The following is a 19,012-nucleotide window of genomic DNA, read 5'->3' on the forward strand; positions in this document are numbered from 1 at the left end:
AAGCTGCAAAAATAGAAAAAAAAATAGTTTAAAGTATTTTAAAATAAGCTGAATAAATAAGGATATCATCAGTGAATTACAGGTTATGTCATAACAGGTTAATTACAGGTTATGTCATAGGTCACAGGGGGGCAGCCATGGCGACCACAACCATGTGACTCCCTGTAGGACCTCCATGGTACCAACAGGCAGGAGATGGAAAGCTGAGGAGGCAAGGCGGATGGCAGCATCCGAAACAACCATCTTCTGCTTTAGTTCCTCTCCTCTGTTTCATTAAACCCGTCTCTCCTCCAGTACCCAATCAAAATCCCCGTTCCATGTCACACGGGTCTGTTCTCCATCCAACCTGGTGATAACATTTACTTATAAATTCTGACGATTAGAACTGCAAAGGTTTGCTATCGTTCTAATAGATTTGCAACAGTAGGTTTCCCTTGACAGGAAGGTTTTCTGCACTGACCTGAGCGCAGTTTACTGAGTCAGACCTGAGTTTAAGTAACTGTTCAAACTCCCTAACCTGAAACAGTTAGGTAGCATCTGCTGAGTCATAACCACAGGTGATACATCAAAGCTCATCACAGCACAAGTAAGTTAAAATACATACAGAATATGGAAAAAACAGATACATCCACATAGTGTGAGATTATGAAACAGGTTTTTATTGGCAAAGGTACAGAAAAGTGCTGTAGTGATTACAGATAAGAAATTAAATTAAAATAATACCAAATAGTATAGAAAAAAATTAAAGAACCATTGTATACATACAGGTCTAATAATTTAAATGGCTTTTAAATATTCTCTAACTGACATGAGGTAATCGATGGAGATGGAGAAAACGACCAGATGGAAAAGCAGGATTGTTGACACGAGACGACAGTGTCACCAGCAAAGGCGTGACCAGGTTAGGGAAACCCGAGCCACCACATGAATTAAAAATAATGCAGGTGAGTAAGTGTACAGTAACTGGAATTATGCAAACAGACCATTACACTGTCATCACACCAGGATACCTGCTTTATAATCTGCAGGATAAGCATCATAGAGGACAATAGCAAATGGAGCCTAATTTTAACATTGCACAAAGTCATTTAGCGCCATCTCTAACCTGTGGGGTTTCTCTGTTTGCTGGCATTCAGATTCTGTTCACTGAGGATGGACCTACGAACCTACACCCTAAGTGGTTTTACTTTCTACAATATACCTGCTTATCCTTGGCTGGTTATTAGCTGGCTTGGATTTTTTTTATCAATTTCCATAATCCTTTTGAGACCCTGCGCTTAAAAATGTTTTTTTTTTCTAGGAACAAGACAGTTTTATTGTTGAAAATGACTGAAGACCCATTGACTGGATTGGACTTTTTAATTAACGGAGGATTTAAACACAAAGGAAATATACTGGCCAATAAATGAGCTGTTATGGGTTCAAATTTAGGATTTTGGGAAGCTTAGGATTCTGTTTAACAATGACATTGAGTCCTCAAAGTCGAAAGAACAATGGATACGTATTCTAAAGGCGTATGTTAAAGAAAGAGAGCTGTCCTTTGAAACAGACCAGCGAGCAATAATGACACAGGTAGAGGCAGGTGTGATGTTTCTTTAACCAGCTTGACCTTGATGTTCACATATTGTCCTCAGACCATATAGGGAAACCAAACAGAGCCCAACCTAACATCAGAACAACATTGGCTTTGTGTTAGGGAACATCAATCAAGCTGAATTTTCGCTCCAAAGATAGACATTTAATTTTATAATTTTTAGTAAGAACAAGTGACTAACTCACACTTTCCACTGGTAAAGTAATGTGTAAAAAAATACAAGTTAGCAAAATGCAATAGATGTGAAATGTATTAATGTCACTTGAGGGAAAGGGATCGTAGATCGGGAGTCTGATATATTAGGGAAAGGATTTTTTCATTTTTATTTAACTTGTAAATTGCAAAGGATTCAACATATATGAAATAAAACTAGTGACAAACATTTTGCTTACTATACACAAACATCTCGGTATAGATACCTGTCACTATAGGTGCACATTTGGGTCAGGACTGAAGGGGACATGCCTTTGTCTCCAGTATCGAGAAATCATTAAATAATATCTACATGATTCCGGTGTCCGCATGTATGTATGTATGAACATTTACTTCTTGCATAAATATATGTTTGTCTGGGTCGAAATCACAAATTCAAGATTTACAAAAAAGTCTGGTGAAGCAGAAGATCAGCTATGGTTAGTATGGAGATATGAGGTGGATCTGTTGTTATGAACTGTCAGTGGGTGTGTCAGAGTATGCGTATGTGTATGTGTTTGGGCCAATCAAAATCAGTCAAGGAGCTATAATGAGCTAATAACAATAACGGCAAAACAAGGACAGGCCATGACTTCTACAACTGCTGAGGGGCTTGCTGGCTGTTGTTGGTTCAGGCAAATTGTGGTGTAGTACCCCATTGACAGCAACAGAGGGAGACATTTCGTTAAAAATATGAGCACAAACAGGCATAAGCTTGGGTTACGCATCATGAATGTAATCGGCTCGGCTTTTGTGTGGGTAAATGCGAGAGTGTCTGGGTGTGCGTCCGTATTTAATACGTACAGTTGTTCCATTCTACATGACCATTCCTCTTGCCTTCCCGAGGGGACCGGGCTACTCCCTGCTCCTCGTCATCACTGTCCTCGCTCTCTGTGCTGGTGACGTCCTCCTCCATGTCTTCGCCATCCTCTTCCTCTTCATCCTGCTCCCCCTCCTCTTCAGCAGCACCTTGCTGTTCTTGGACACTCTGGAGTGAAGGAACGTGTTTGATGGACTAAACATCTCACATGGGAAGGTGACTGTCTTTGGCCCTCATTTCTCACTCGGTGCTACACCCCCATCCCCCCCATCCTCATTTGCAATTTCCAGCTTCCTTTACTGAAAAGATTTACAGGATGGTTTCAGATTAAACGCTGACTGTCTCAAATTTCAAAACAACAGGTGCAAACCACAGCATAAAACAACAAAACAGGAATTTCCAACAATGATGGCATATGTTTTATGTGGAAGGCTGACAAGCATTATAAATTTACACACACACACGTGTACACACACATATACGCACACACACACACGAGTGCACACAGATGACTCTCCATTCATTTCTATGGACATAACTCTCATCACAATTATGATGCCCTTAACCCCCACCCAGCCCTAACCTTGGCCATAAGTAACCAAACAAAATTTGGTAGGTTTTTGATTGTAGTCATAGATTTTAATAAAATTGAGTTTCTGCTTTATGGACTTACAATTTTTATTTTTTTTATGTTGACTATGTTGTAAAAATGGTGAATGTCAAGGTCTGGGATATATGAGACAGTAAGCTACCATTAGGTAACAGGTCGATATGTTCTACAGTCAATATGCTGCAGAAATGCACTGGAAAGACAAGCGGCACATGGTTCACCAGCATCCATCGTACCTCCATGGGGTTCACGGTTATGGTGAGCGCAGAGTCGTCCCAGTCTGTCCACCCCCTCTTTCCTCGGCCCTCCTCATTCATTGAACTGTCCTGTTGAGCTGCACGAATCCGGTACACGCCCAGAACCACAATGACCACCAGGGCGGCGATGCACATCACAATCACTACTGTGGCTGCTGGGGGAGGTCCTGCACAGGTACAGAGAGGCAGCGAGATTAATCAGGAAGCCCAACATGGCATCACACATTCAGACCACATTGTGGCAAGACCCACACCTGTGCTGTGGGCCATGTTGGGACCATGGATCATGACTGGGTGCTGGACGGCACGCAGGTACGGCGCCTGGGCTGCCATGTGACCGATATGCTGCTGATATCCTGCGCTTTGGAGAACATCCACCTGCAGAACATGGCCAGGGCCAGAGCGGAAGGGGAGGAAGACAAGCATACCCATCAGTCACCTGGAACTTCCTGTGGGAACCAAAGGACTTCCTGTGTTTGGGAAGGGCCAAGGAGCAGTAAATACAGGGCTGCTTCCCAGTTACAGTAATGTACCGGAAAGAGGAAGATGGATGGATGGATGGATGGATGGATGGATGGAAGGAGCCACAGTTGGGGAGAGCTTTCTCTGTGCTCATTTATCTGTATGAGGAAGTAGGATTTGTATGTAATATCAGTAGACAAACTGAATGTAATTAAGAGCCAATCAGCCTATTGTCAGTTACATACCTTATGTTTCCTGCTCAGTCCCTAATATTTGTAATTTTAATGAGTCTTCATAAGCTTGGGCAGGGCATCATTTTAATACTGATTTCTTAATTGTTCCTCCAGACATAATTATATCAGATTTTACATGGTCACAGGGGGCCTGAAATTAATCCCAGGATGCTCAGGGCACAAGACTGGGGGGGGATTCCAGTCCATTGCAGGGCTCACACACACTCAGTGGAAAGCCATGGGAAGTTACGAAATGCCAGTGTTTAACTGCAAGGAACCCCATGCAACACAGGAAGATCATGCAAACTCCACACACACACAGACCAGGTGAGATTTGAACCCTTAACTCCCGCGTATGCTGCTCTGCTTTTGGGGCTAAGAAATGCCTGAAATCATCTTTACATCTTGAGTCCTAGACAGAATTTTAAAAAATACTCGTAATGTGTTCATAATGTTAACATCATCCAATAAGCCCGCTCTCGACATTATGCTTTAATGCCTTTGAACAAAAGATAATTCACATTCTGGCCTAAAAGGGATTAGTTGAAACTATCCAAGCTTAAGAAAGTTATTAGCAAGTTTAATGAGCTCCAGTGTCAACTTATGATGCTACAGGAAACCCATTACACTACGAGCGGCTGGGAGACACCGATTTTCTTAACGCCATGTCTTTGGACTATGGGAGGAGAATGGAGAAGCTGGAGAAGATCTGGGGTGGGATTCGAACCTGCAGGTCTGAGGCAACAGCGCAACAAGTACACAGCAGGTCCTCTTAAACACATCAAATAAACTAAACCAGAACTATTTCAGCTCTGAGCCTAATATAAGTGTTTCCAACCGAAAACAATAAAATTCTGTATAAAATTAAAACAGTTTTATTAGGGTGAGTGCAAAAATCTGGCTGTTTTTTTGCCCCAATGGGTAAATTAATGGGCCCTAAAGAAATTAATTGGATTTTATAACCTACTATAAAAATCTATGTGCAGCTAAATCTGGAAACTCAGTGGCAGCATTTAAATGTAACTTCTGTAGATTCAAAGCCAGAATTGGACACGATGTCGGAAATCTGGCAGTTCCTAGCGGGGGTTGATTCCCCAAAAGACATGTGAAAAATGTTCTATGATAAGCTTTTGGAAGCTGCTTTTAGTAGCATGCGGAGTCCTTTGTCCTCTCCGTGCTGTGAAATAATAAGCCACCAGCATTACCTAGAGACTCATCTCAATTTAAAGCCAGATGCAGGGATGATCAATGAGGCTCTGGAGTGACAGTGTGGATACTCCTCACTTTAACTCCTCCCCGATGTAAGAAACGGAAGATACGGCTTAATCGATAGCATAGTGTTGTAGCCTCCAGGGACAGGGTTGGATCTGTGCCCCCTGTACAGTACCAGTCAAAAGGTTGAACACGCTAAACCATCTACAAAAGGGAGTGACAGTATCATTACATCGTCATCACATGTGGCATAACTCTACTTGAATTGGCAATTGTCTTAGTCCAAACCCACAATTAATTTCTTTTTGTTTAATATGTTTTGGGTACACTATATTGCCAAAAGTATTAGGACGCCTGCCTTTACACACATATGAACTTAATAACATCCCATTCTTAATACAAAGGCGTTAATACAGAGTTGGCCCACCCTTTGCAGATATACAACGTTGGGACCATGAAATTATCCAAAATGGCTTTGAATGCTGCAGCATTAAGAGTTTCTTTCACTGGAACTAAGAGGCCAAGCTCAACCCTTGAAAAACAACCCACACCATAACCCCCCCTCCACCAAACTTTACACTTGGCACAATGCAGTCAGGCAAGTACCGTTCTCCTGGCAACCGCCAAACCCAGACTCCATCAGATTGCCAGACAGAGAAGCGTGATTCGTCACTCCAGAGAACATGTCTCCACTGCTCTAGAGTCCAGTGGTGGCATGCTATACACCACTGCATCTGATGCTTTGCATTGCACTTGGTGACATGAGGCTTGGACGCAGCTGCTCAGCCTTGGAAACCCATTCCAGGAAGTTCTCTCTGCACTGTTCTTGAGCTAATCTGAAGGCCACATGAAGTTTGGAGGTCTGTAGCTATTGACTCTGCCAACAGTTGGCGACTTCTGCACACTGTGCGCCTCAGCATGCGTTGTCCCCGCTCTGTGATTTGCATGCCTAGCTGTGGCTATAGAAGTGATGGAAACACCTGCATTCAATGATTTGGAGGGGTGTCGCAATACTTTTGGCAATATACCGAATGTTACTTTATAGCTTTGATGTCTTTATTATTATCTAAAATGTAGAGAATAGCACAAATAAACCTTTGTACGGATAGGTGTGCCTAAACTGACTGGTACTTTGTATGTGAGTCCTCTCCCCATTTCTGGCAGGTTTTCTCCTGCAGTCCAAAAATGCGGGATGTCTAAAATGACGATAGTGTGTGAGAATGTAATGGACTGGCTCTGAATGTGAGAATTTGCTCTGTGATGGATTGGCATGCCTTGTCGTGTGCTTTCTGTTTCTTTGAATAGGTTCCAGGTTCACCATGACCTGGTTACAGAGTGAAGGTGAATGCGGACTTCCCTTCACATGGAGATCTGGCATATTGGATATGGAGCCTTAATGAAAGTCTTTGGTTGAGTGGCAGTACATTTCCGGGGGACTTTTGTTAACTTGCTCTAAGGTTCATTTGATTTGACGGTGCGATTTCTGCACCTCGGAAAGGGTGTAAAGTCACAGCTTGCAGGTAAGATTTTGAATATCGCGGTTTCGCTGCTTGTGGGCGACATTTTTCTCTTCTCTCCATTCAGGGAGATGCTGATGCAATTAATACAGTCATGCCCAATTTCCATGCTGTACCGGGTTTATAACCTTTTACATTTTTTCTTTAAATAGGCACTACAAATATTATAACCCTTTATCTCATCCTTTAATGAATGTCATAAATATTGTTGGATATTCTGCAACTATTATCACTCCAAAAGCAATTAGATTATCCTCCTGTAGTGTTACTGTGGGGGGTGGAGGTGTTCAGCCTCTGTCATACTGAAAGGGAGTCTCCCCTGGTGTATAACCATATCACTGTTGCCTTTATCAAGGCCCTTACCCCTAACTGCCCCAGGGATGCCGGCTGATCCTGCTACCCGACAGCAAAATCTCCTCACTTGTACGTCGCTTCTGCTAATAAATCAATGCAAATGTATTCTATTTAACCACCAGTAAACCCAGACACTCTCGACACAATCGTTTACACATCTGTCCTGTATCTGTCCAAATGCTTCCCTTTCACCTGTGACCCCATCCCGAGAAGCACAGGCCCACCCTGTCTAACTCTAAAGCTTTTTTTATTAAACACTTACACACGTCACAAGACTGTTTTTCATTATAACAGAAAAAATGAGAGTCATCTTTTAATACATTGTTAACAAGATTGATTTACACCTTTAGATTGCTCTCCTTCTGTCTCTTCACACCACAATTATCTTCACAAGCGTATACAATTAATTATAAACTTCATAAATAATAATGGAACATGTTATCACTTCATATTCCAGGAGGACTGCAGCTTATCATATTTAAATGCACTTGTTTTATTTCTTGTAAATACAATTTTTCCATGACTACAAATGGAGATATTGTCTGCTGAATGGTTATATCCTCATGCATATGTACACAGTTCTCAGGCACCTCTGATCTACAGTGAGACATGTTTTTAAACTGAAGAGCCTCTCCACACGTGTTAGAATAAAAACGCAGAGCACGTCAAGCGTCTTAATTTCTGTCCATGGTTCTCGTCTGTTCTTGGGTGTTTTGAAACTTTTCTGCTTGGTTTTGAACTAATTATAAGTAAAACTAGACTTAAAAAAACCAAACAAAATAAAGCTAATTAAAACAAAAGTATTAACTTTTGAGAAAACAGGCATTATAAATAGATAATTAGCCTGTAAGTGCTGATCTTTGATCAGTGCAGATTCCTAGCCTTTCCAGGGAACGGTCTGACTAATGTTGCATTGTCAGGTCTGCACAGCCTTCGCAGTGGAACCCTCTGCCTCATGTCCGGATTACAGGCTGACTGTCTGCCCACGGAGATCAAAATTAGCCAAAATTCTTTTCAGAAACAGGCAGTGCAAAGAAATTCTGAGACAAATTTCAATAATTACACTGTAAAATTAAAACCAGAAGTAAGCAGTGATTCCAGTTTCCTACTGGGGACTTTAAAGAGGTTTGAGCTAGAAGAATCATTCTCTGAAATGTGATGGTTAACTGGCAAAATGTTCTATATGGTTCTAAGGAGCAACATCTAGGTTTTATCCAATGAATATTCTACCTGACAGGCCTCAGTTACCCCTCTCCCCCAAAGTGGCACGGCCATTAGCCCTGGATCCGTACTCCTCCCACCCCTGCTGGTGCTAACCTCCAGGTTGAACTCATTGCTGGTGTAGCGTCCGTTGAGCTCCGAGCAGGTGAGTCTGAACTTCCTGTCCCGAATGGCCTCAGGATTCCAGTGGTAATACCTCACCTGCCGGATCACCTGCTCGTAGTGCACCATGGAGTCCACGCCTGTGAAGATGGTGAAGGTCACCTGATCGTGCCCAAAACCAGGAAATCCACTGAGCCCGTGGCACATTGCTCAGGTGCGAGCTTCTCACCGTAGATGGAGATGCCGGACGAGGAATTGGTCACATCCAGATGCTTCCCTAGCAGGGCGCCAGGTAGCAGCTGCAGACTCTCCTGCTGGGGGTTCAGCTCCTCCCCGACCAGCAGCACATCGCAGTAGTCCAAGTTGTGGAGGATCTCGAGGATGCTGGCATGTGGGGCTGCGGGCGTGAGCAGACAAAGCAGCAAGTCATGCCCGGTCATCTGGGACACGGTGCACAAAACACACAAAATACACAAACCCCTGGCTGACTTGCAAACCACTGGAAATGTGTTGATTAAATAAATGCATTTAAGCATATTTCTCTTCCTCAGGTAAATTTTACTCGATACTTTACTTGAGGACGCACAAATACATAGTAAAACAATTGCTAATGAAGTACAAATAATGAACAAATAGCACAAACTGAATGAAGGTGCCACTTGCTTAGTGTCCTTGGCCCTGCAGTCTCCTCCAGCTGGGCTCATACCTGTGGTGTCAGAGTCACCAGGCATCACGGTGCTGGTGATGTGCAGGTCAGGGAACAGCGGCAGGCCGGCAGGGCCTTGCAGATCGTTCACCGGAGCGATCAGACGCCCCGTCCCGCTTATGGTGATCCGAGGTTTGGCAGGGGGAAGCACGATCAGCACGGCCTCCACATCTGGGATGGAGACGCAGGTGTCCTCCCCGAAACACCTAAAGGGACGCCGAGCAACGTGGGAGTCACGAGAAAGGAGGTAGGGGCTAAGGGGAGGTGCATGAGGGAATGTGTACAGTGTGAAGCTGGAGTCCATTATCAGGGAATCACTACGTTCTGCTCCCATTTCGGGGGCGATGTCACCTATAGCTTGCAGGGCTTTCCGGCGTGGGCGATTCTGACGGCTCAAATCATTCAAATAAATGTACGTTTAAATTTACAGGTTCATGGCGGAATTGCAAAAATACATCAGCATGGGGATCATCTTCATTTATCTGCTGAGTCCTTCCACATTATCCCCCTGTAATGGGATCTGTGACTTTTTCCTTGGGTATATATATATGCTTCGTGTATCCCAGCAGGACTGCTGCCTCTATCGGTCCGGGGATTGATTGTGTGAATCTCCCCCTGTCATGTAGCTGTGACACAAAAGTGTCCTTATTATTTCTGCAGGGAGGTGGCAGCGAGGGTGTTGAGGTTTCAGCTTTGGGACGTGCTGTGTTGCCAGTCGTGTTACGTACACTTCTGGTTCTCCTCAGAGAACAACAGAAACTAACAATTCAGACATTCCACAAATAAACCGGTGGAACCTAGTTAGAGTACAGACCTGAGCCTGTAAACATGCACATGGATTTGAAGATTTAAGCAAAGATTTTTTTAGGAATATCTCAAGGGGATGAATGCCTTTGAATGTTTTTTTGCATTTTGATGCAATCTTCCTGACAACCTGCTCTCGCCACGCAGAGCACTTTTTCGGCAAACGGGGGTTGTCATACTCACTGTGCCGTGGTGGTGATGTGGAGACGCCGAAGGCCCGGTGTGGGAAATTGCCGGGAGTTGATGTAGGACACTTTGGATAGTGCTGCGTTGATGCTGTCCAGATCATCCCCTTCCATCACCAGGATCGACTGGGCAGGGTTGAAGTGGAACTGATCGAAAAAATGAAACACCATGATGGTGATCACTGAAAATATTGTTCAGGATGAAGACTGCGGACAGGCCGCCTATAATCTTCATATTCCACTTGGAGGGGCTGGATTTCAGCAGCTGAGCATGTTTTCCAAACACAGCAGCTTGAATAATCACCAGAAGCAGTAAGTCTCAACACATAACTACTGCTTGTTGTTCCCTGTGCTGGCTTCCTGTTAGACTCAGGACTGACTTCAAAGTTCTCCTACTTACTCAAAGGTCTAGCACCTTCCTAGCTAATGGAACTGATTTATGTTTACAAGCCACATTGTACACTCCCTTCACAGAATACAGACATCCATGTCATCCTAATCTAATGCTAACGGGGCCCCTATTTGTGTAAGGGTCTGCCAGCTCATCTTCGGGATGCTGAATCAGTCTCAGTCTTTAAATGTCGACTGGTGACCTATTACTTCAATTTAACTCGCCGCGCAACAACACAAAACATATGTAAATCGCCTTGGGGTGACTCTATTGTCAAAGGTGGTATATAAAAATGAATTGGACTGAGCAATAATTCATAGCAATGCAATGATTTTCATTGATTTAGGAATTATGCTGAGGTCAAAGCAGACAGATGGAGGTACGGCTGGCCTTCTGCCAGGATGCCCACCTTGATGCCCCCTCCCAAGCTTTCCAGGGAGCTGATGTCTAGGCCCTCCTTACAGGCTTGAAGACAAGAGATGACCCTTTGGTTTTCGATCCTTCCGGGCCGGATGGTCAGGCCCGAGAGGCTTCCCCGAAAGTACTGGGTGAATCGGGGTGTGTTCACCTCACCACCTATGGAGGAAGAGACACGGACATAAGGCCTTGGAAGGAGGCCGGCGACCTCCCCTTACTAACCCTTCTTTTTGGGATCTGTTACTACACAGTTCGTTTTTAAATAGCTATAAATACAGATTAATATTTGCAGATCCCTCATAATAGACAATCAAAGTGCTAATGAAATTTTGACAACAGATTTGGGGAAGAACAATCCAACAGCCCACAGATTGGAAGAGGTCAGTTTATATCTCAATATCAAAGAAAGGGGAGCTTTCATTGATAGATAGAGTATTGATTAATATACAAACAGGGTTCAGTAAAGGCCAAGGAACAACAGACATTATTTCTCAGGTCAACATGTGCATTATTGATTAAACATAAAGCCTTTTGATGGTGTTGACCACGTCCAACAAACATTCTCAGGAAAATGAGTGTTTGTCATGCATGCTATCACTGCAGCTATTTAAATTACATGCAGAGCGTATAATGAGAGAAACTGGACTGGAAGAAGACAAGTGTGAAAGAAATAACCTTTGATATGCCGGTGACACCACATTTATGAGAAAAACAAAGAATATCTGAAGATGTTAGTGAAAAAAAGAGTGAAACAGACGAGACAATGGCTATATGTAAAAGAAAGAAAGGCTAAAACCAGAGGATCAGTAGCTCTCTCTAGTGTTGATGGTGACGACAGAGACGATATAGACAGCTTTCACCTCCTGGGAACAATCACACTAACAAAGGATCCGGCAGTTGGGAAATACATTGCAGATTGACACTTCGCAAAGCTGAGATGATGGATTTAGGGGAAAAAAAACCTTCAAAAGGACTGACGCAACTCTAAGAACAAGAGGCAGAATTGTTCAGAATATGGTATTTTCTGTCACTTTTTATGCCTGTGAAAACTGGACAATAAAGGAGCAGGACAGGAAGAGTAGCAATGTTTTCGGGCTTGTTGGAAAAGATGATACCATGGACCATATGCAAAGCAAGCAAATGTATTCTTCAGCAAATTATGGCTAAACTTTCACTTGAAGCACAGTGGATCGGAGTGAAGCTGTTTCATTTTGGTCATACAGGCAGTCTCCAGGTTACGAATGAGATCCGCCACAAAGCGCGTTCATTATTACAAACCATTGTATTTAACCCAATTTTTTTTTACATAATAGAGTTTATGGCAGTCCAATCGTATGTATGAGTTGTCCATAAGTCAGCCGTTCTACCCTGGGGACTGCCTGTATTGCGAGAAGATCCGGTACACTGGAAAAGAGTGCAAATTTTGAATAAGTTGAAGCTTAAATCAAAAAGCAGATAAACCGGCTCAATCATCACAGCAAAGACCTTGTCACTGGGGAGCCTGAGGACCCAGACAGAAGACGAATCGTTCTGGAAGAATCTCTCAGGTCACACTGACTTGATGGCGCCTAATGCTAAGAATGATTTCCTGATCTGTACCCACTGAAAGACACGCTGACCAAACAAATCACAAATGCCCCAGTCTTGTAACACCTCAGTCTTGTGACAGAAGCTGTCAGCTGAATAGCTGTTCTTACAGTGCGATGCCAAATTTCCGAGCTCAGCGTGTACTATGAACCAGTTGGTTTGGTCATGCCTCAGTCTGGCCGGTGCCTCCATGTTACACTCTGCTGCTGTCAGCCTGTCCTGATACTCATGTATATCTGGCAGCAGTGATGGCGGAATCTTCTGGTGTCTCGCTCCAATTAGCGGCCTGTTTTCAGAGTGGTCTTTGCCAATGGTCTGACTGACTAGGAACTGACTAGAACTTCATTTGCCTTTTTGCTCATTTCGGCACTCAACAGCTGGGTTTCAGTATGTGATTGACAATGTGAGGGTGATATACAGATTGCTATCACTCTAAATATATGGCAGATTCAGATCTGGATACTTCAGTATGAAAAATTTGCCAGTAATTTACCAATAAGAGCTATACAGCTAACAGACTTCTTCCTTCATTTGAATGTCCCCCAATGTTCAATCGCTAGCCTCTCTTCTGCTTAGTGTAATGCACTGTTTAATAAGCTTGCCAGGCCTGAAGATCTCAGAGGCCCATAATCAGAACCCAGTTGAACTGTTATGGAATGAAGCTGAGACATAGCTGGTGATGGATCTCACTTTGATTGGAAGAGGCCCCCCTGGTTTTAATAGGAGCCACCGTGTCTCTGATTATTTGTAGTTGAAGGGGATGATTCCGGAATGTAATTCAGTTCTAATTGTCTGAACACTTATCGACTGTGGCTTAATGAAGTTTAGGTGAGGGAGCCAGAGAGTCTGTGGCCTGTGAATCCGGACAAGCTGTTTCTCTCAACATTCGATTTAAGAGAAGAGCGAGAAATGGCTGTCGGGAATGAACAGAAGTGAACATCCTACCTTCAAGTCAAAAAGTAGTTCTGTCAGTGTACATCATTAAAGCTGCAGGTAATTATATAGGTTGTGAGATGATAGTTTTTTTTTTTTAATGTGGTCTGTAGCCCATAGTCTGCTGACGACCCATTTTCTTTTTGCGTTGTTTTCTCGACCTTTGTTCTTTTATTTTTAAAATGGGATTCATATTAGCCTGAGGCTTAAGAACACCATATACTGTATGGATTGTCTACAGCCCTATTTAATATCAATATTTTACTTGTTTTTTTTTCTTTAAGTATGTACATTTTTTCCCCGCCTTTTCCCAGTACTTTGTCCATCCATCCTTCCACGGGCCCTTGAATAAAGACTGTGGTGTGTAGACCCCGCCTCCCCAGAGTGACCTTGCCAACAGGCCCCCACAGTGAGCTGCTCATCAATCTGGGAGGGGTGGATGGGCCAGTCGTCCGTCACCAGGTAGGGCTCGTAGCTCACACCGTCCACAAAGAGTGCCACCCGGGGTGACTCTACGTTAATGACGTAGTAGTGCCACTCCTTGTCACAGATCTGTAACGAGAGGATAGTGCTTCACATATTAATGTCAAAGACTCTCAGGGAATCCCGACACATCCTATGTCAAGAAAGAACCGCCCACTTCCTGTTTCTGATTCCTACTCTTTTGCTGACTAATGAACTCATTTAAGCACTAGACACAGTCTAAGTCATTAAGTAACATACACATTCACGTGCTCTGCCTCACATGGTCATGTTAGACGGCGGCAGGAATGGAAGGAACACATATATACTATAGATTCTGGTTATTTTGTTTTATTTTACTGATTATGTGATGCTAAAGCCACTTGTATTATTACTGAGTTATGCATATAGAAACCATCACTGATGACTGTACTTCATTTAAGTGGTTCAAGGGTACAGCAGCAATGGGCAGAACCTCCTGAAGTTGATTCCTTAAGGTTTACCGCCACACTGCTCTCTCCAGAGAAGTACATGTTTCATTAATTGCATAAGCGAAGGGTAAAATCTGAAACAAAATTGTCAGAAGAAAAGTGGTGTTCCTAGAAGTTGCCCTCTCCTCCTAGGCCCCTAGGGCTCCTCCTCGAGGAATGGATCTTCTCCACCGCATGCATCATGGGCAGGGCCAAAGATGGCAGGCCGGGCCCTGTCAGTTCAAACGCATCCTTCAGAAAGCAGAAAAGCCTCAGCAGACAGATTCCTGAACATCCAGAGTCTTTTGCAGACTTGCCCTTAGGTCAGCCTCCTACCCATGAATGTGAAACCTTCACAGCACTTTCTCTTTTACCACCACCATGCTCAACATCACATTCAGAGTTGCTCCAGCTTTGTTTCCAGGCCCAGAATCCTCAGCAGAATACAGTGATTAAAGACTTCTGATCATTTCCTCACAGCGGGCTTGGAGTGCTGGTTTACATGCCTTTGCAAGAGCAAAATGTGCAGCAGCCCATAGACATACGAAGCCATCAAAATGATGCTAATCGGAAAATCAGGAATTTTCTCCCCTGGTCGTCACCCTCACACTGGCAGCTTTCAGACCCCCAACAGCAGCAGAGATCAGAACTTATCAGGGGTCATTGATGAGCGTGTGTAGGTCTATCTGATACTATGACATGACCAGAAAGATGGAGTCAAACCTTATTAAGCAGAGTCAACCTAAAAACCCAACATGAAACAGGATATGCACTGATAACCAGTGAGACCCCCGAGGTGGAACATAAGGACAATTAATTCAGCATGATCGGCGACATGATCAATGTCCACCAGCTGACTTGGACAGCAGAACTTGATTGGCTGATAGCCATAGATGCAAGTCATTCTAATTGGCGGTCCAGCCTGACTGATTAAATAGAAAGCTCTGACTTGTTGACAACATTTATCCCTGCTTGTGTGTCATGGCTATGTGCCTTTGTGTCCATCCTGTCAGCTCTCATCGCGCAGAATGTGCCGGAAGGCGACTGCGGTTTGCACCCCAGCGGCGGAACTAATTACCGTTGCAATTAAAAGCTGTTTCTCCGGAGGCCAAATGAACCACAAACAACTTCTTCTCCGACTGCTAATTTGTAACAAGCCAGAGTAAAACCCTTCAGGAGCAGCAAAAATAAACAATAAATCAGCAAAATCTAGATTGTAGACTTTCCTAAATGGTGCAAGATATACTATATGGGCAACATTTTTAGGACACCTACCCATTACACATGGAGGAAATTTATGACATCCCATTCTAAATCCATAGGCATCAATATGGAGTTGGTCCCCCCTTTGCAGCTATAACAGCTACCACTCTTCTGGGAAGACTTTCCATATGATTATGGAGTTTGGCTGTGGAAATTTTTGCCCATTCATCCAGAAGAACATTCGTGAGGTCATGCACTGGTTGCAGTCTCCATTCTAGTTCATCCCAAAGGTGATCAATGGGGTTTAGGTCAGAGCTTCCACAACAAGCTCAGCCAACCGTGAGGTCAGGCACTGATGTTGGACGAGAAGGCCTGTCTCGCAGTCTCTGCCCTAATTCATCCCAAAGGTGTTCTGTCAGGTTGAGGTCAGGGCTCTGTGCAGGCCAGTCAAGTTCCTCCACACCAGACTCACTCATCCATGTCCTTATGGACCTTGCTTTGTACACTGGGGCACAGTCACGCTGGAGCAGAAAAGGTCCTTCCCCAAACTATTCCCACAAAGTTGAAAGCATAGAATTGTCCAAAATGTCTTGGTATGCTGAAGCATTAAGAGTTCCCTTCACTGGAACTAAGGGGCCAAGTCCAACATCTGAAAAACAACCCCATACCATTATCCTTCTTCCCCCAAACTTTACAGTTGGCACAATGCAGAAAGACAGGTAATGATCTACTGGTATCCACCAAACCCAGACCCATCCATCAGACTGCCAGACAGACAGATTCATGACTCCAAAGAACGTCTTCAGTGCTCCAGAGTCCAGTGGCGGCATGATTTACACCACTCCATACAGATCTTGCCATTGCACTCGGTGATGTTGGGATTCTTCAGAATGACCCATTCTTTCACAAATGTTTGTGAACTCGACTACATGGCTAGGTGCTCGATTCTACGCACTTGTGGCAATGGGTGTTAACGAAACACCTGAATTCAATGATTGAGAGCTGTGTCCCAATACGTTTTTCCATATAGTGTATGTCTGCCAGAACCTTTTGGTCTCTCTCCAACATGTAAAAATAGTCCCGTCCATGCACAATCAGGTCATCCAGCTTGACGTAAGTGCACTAGCAGAACCTGCTCGTGACCATTCGTCAGTGACAGAGTTCTAGAGACTGTCTCCTGACTGCAAGTTTATATGTGTGTCAGTAATCAGGGGCTTGACAATGATCTGTGTCCTCGGGGTGTGGTTTTACTTTGTCTTTTTACCTACTTAATGAAACAACGATCTGCGGCTAATGAGCCAGAGAGTGCTACCCTCCAGGGCAGTCAGCACTAGCCAGCTGAGTAGGCGATCTCTTCGCCAGCCGATGAATTTTAAAAGGCCGTCAGAGGCGTGGAAGGCAATCAAAGTGCTTTGTCTCTGAGTGCAGTGCGTATTTTTAAATTAGGGCCGACCAGCGTACTGTTCAATAAGAAATGGACCCAGGATATGTGACCAGATGGCCGCCTGTCAAACATCAGGGGAAGTAAGTTGCTGTTGGACCCTTAAGTAAGCACTGCTTGCGTAAATTCCTTGTGGAGTCTGCAAGCCCTAAAGAGATCCCTCCTCCTACTATGTGGCTGATGATTAGCAAACTGTCCGCCAGCAAATGTTCCCTCATGCATGATTCTTATTGAACTTCAGTTCCAACTAAAAAAGTATAAAGACGTGACACTTGGTTTTGTTGTCAAGCTCAATATAAAAGTGTTTCATTATAATACTGAGGCAGGCAGGCCGCCTTTCCCTTCAGTGAAGACAGTTTCCTTTATGATATGCTTGGATCAAAAGGACCAAGCTCTCTTTATATTAGGAGGAGAATAAAATATAGAGTGATATTCTGATAAACCAGGGCTGGGCAACCTTATCTGCAAAGGGCCGGAGTGTATGCAGGTTTTTGGGATAACCTTTTGGTCAGCTGTTCAAAGCCAGGTGTGAGGAAACGTCAGCCAACTGGTCCTGTGATGAATAATCTCACACCACTTGCAGAGAAAAGCCGCAAACACAGCAGCCCTTTCTGGATAAGTCCCCTGTGATAATCAGTCAATACTGGACATCTGGCATAAGCATGGAGAAAGTTGCAAAAATTAACACAAGCAGGAACCATTGGGAGGTACTGAGGCCTTAACACACACTGCTTGGAGGTGAGAGTGCAGCTTCCTGAGGGTGAACATAGTGCACGTGTATGTGCAGACGTGTGCATGTTTATGGGTGTGCACATATGCATGTGTACATAACATAAGAAATTTACAAACGAGAGGAGGCCATTCGGCCCATCAAGCTCGTTTGGGGAGAACTTAAATAATAGGGCATGTTGTTAAAATCTTATCTAGCTCTGGTTTAGAGGAACCCAGGGTTTTAGCTTGTGCTACACTAGCAGGAAGACTATTCCATACTCCAACTACACACTGTGTAAAGAAGTGCTTCCTCAAATTCATTAAAAAATTTCCACTTATGGCTATGAATTCTAGTATTTAAACTAATATTGAAATACTGAAATAGCCATTTGGCTAAAGAGCATCCAGACCTGTTAGAATCTTATATACCTGGATCATGTCCCCCCTTAGTCTCCTTTGCTCGAAGCTGAACAGATTCAGCTCAGCTAACCTCTCCTCATAAGACATTCCTCTAAGACCAGGAATCATTCTCGTAGTCCTACGTTGCACCTTTTCCAAGGCAGCAATGTCCTTCTTAAGGTATGGTGACCAAACCTGCACACAATATTCTAGGTGGGGTCTTACCAAGGAATTATATTATCGTAGCATCACCTCCCTTGACTTAAACTCCACACACCTAGAGATGTAACCCAATATTCTATTGGCCTTTTTTATTGCTTCCCCATACTGGTGAGAGTGGGACATGGAAGCATCAACATACATACCGAGGTCCTTTAAAGTAAGTGTGAGTTTGCATACATGTGACTGGAAGTGTCTGTGCAACTAGGTGTTTATATCTCTCTGTGAAAACAACCATTACATCCCCAACGGGTGATAGCCCCCCCCCACCCCACCTGTTCCAGCTTCCAATGGAATTCGGCTGGCCGGAAGGTTCCGCCCTGCGTGAAATCCCTCCTCAGCAGGAACACCAGCCGGCAGTTGTGCACAGAGAGAGCGTAGTGATGCCGGTTCATCTCTGTGCGGAAAACACAGGGTGACACGCTGAAAACAGACACTATCCCACACAATGATTGTAATGATCTAGATGTGCGCCTGTCAATGACTCATTTCCATATGCTTGGGCAGTGA

The 19,012-nt window shown here is 43.9% G+C and overlaps 1 protein-coding gene across 1 annotated transcript in view; it reads right to left on the reverse strand.

Annotated features, from left to right (window-relative positions):
- Nucleotides 1-638: 638 nt before the first annotated feature.
- Nucleotides 639-19,012, reverse strand: part of LOC125716725 (calsyntenin-2-like) — a 91,884-nt gene continuing 73,510 nt past the window's right edge. The window contains exons 8-17 of the mRNA XM_048989352.1: nucleotides 18,778-18,899; nucleotides 13,987-14,149; nucleotides 11,070-11,236; nucleotides 10,268-10,416; nucleotides 9,281-9,486; nucleotides 8,804-8,971; nucleotides 8,569-8,714; nucleotides 3,728-3,851; nucleotides 3,453-3,640; nucleotides 639-2,774 (exon numbers count right to left, since the gene is read on the reverse strand). Coding sequence (XP_048845309.1) covers nucleotides 2,580-2,774; nucleotides 3,453-3,640; nucleotides 3,728-3,851; nucleotides 8,569-8,714; nucleotides 8,804-8,971; nucleotides 9,281-9,486; nucleotides 10,268-10,416; nucleotides 11,070-11,236; nucleotides 13,987-14,149; nucleotides 18,778-18,899 — 1,628 coding nt within the window. The 3' untranslated portion in view covers nucleotides 639-2,579. The remainder of the gene's footprint in view (nucleotides 2,775-3,452; nucleotides 3,641-3,727; nucleotides 3,852-8,568; nucleotides 8,715-8,803; nucleotides 8,972-9,280; nucleotides 9,487-10,267; nucleotides 10,417-11,069; nucleotides 11,237-13,986; nucleotides 14,150-18,777; nucleotides 18,900-19,012) is intronic.

The sequence above is a fragment of the Brienomyrus brachyistius genome, chromosome 21 (genome assembly GCF_023856365.1).
Source record: "Brienomyrus brachyistius isolate T26 chromosome 21, BBRACH_0.4, whole genome shotgun sequence".
In the NCBI taxonomy this organism is placed as follows: Eukaryota; Metazoa; Chordata; class Actinopteri; order Osteoglossiformes; family Mormyridae; genus Brienomyrus; species Brienomyrus brachyistius.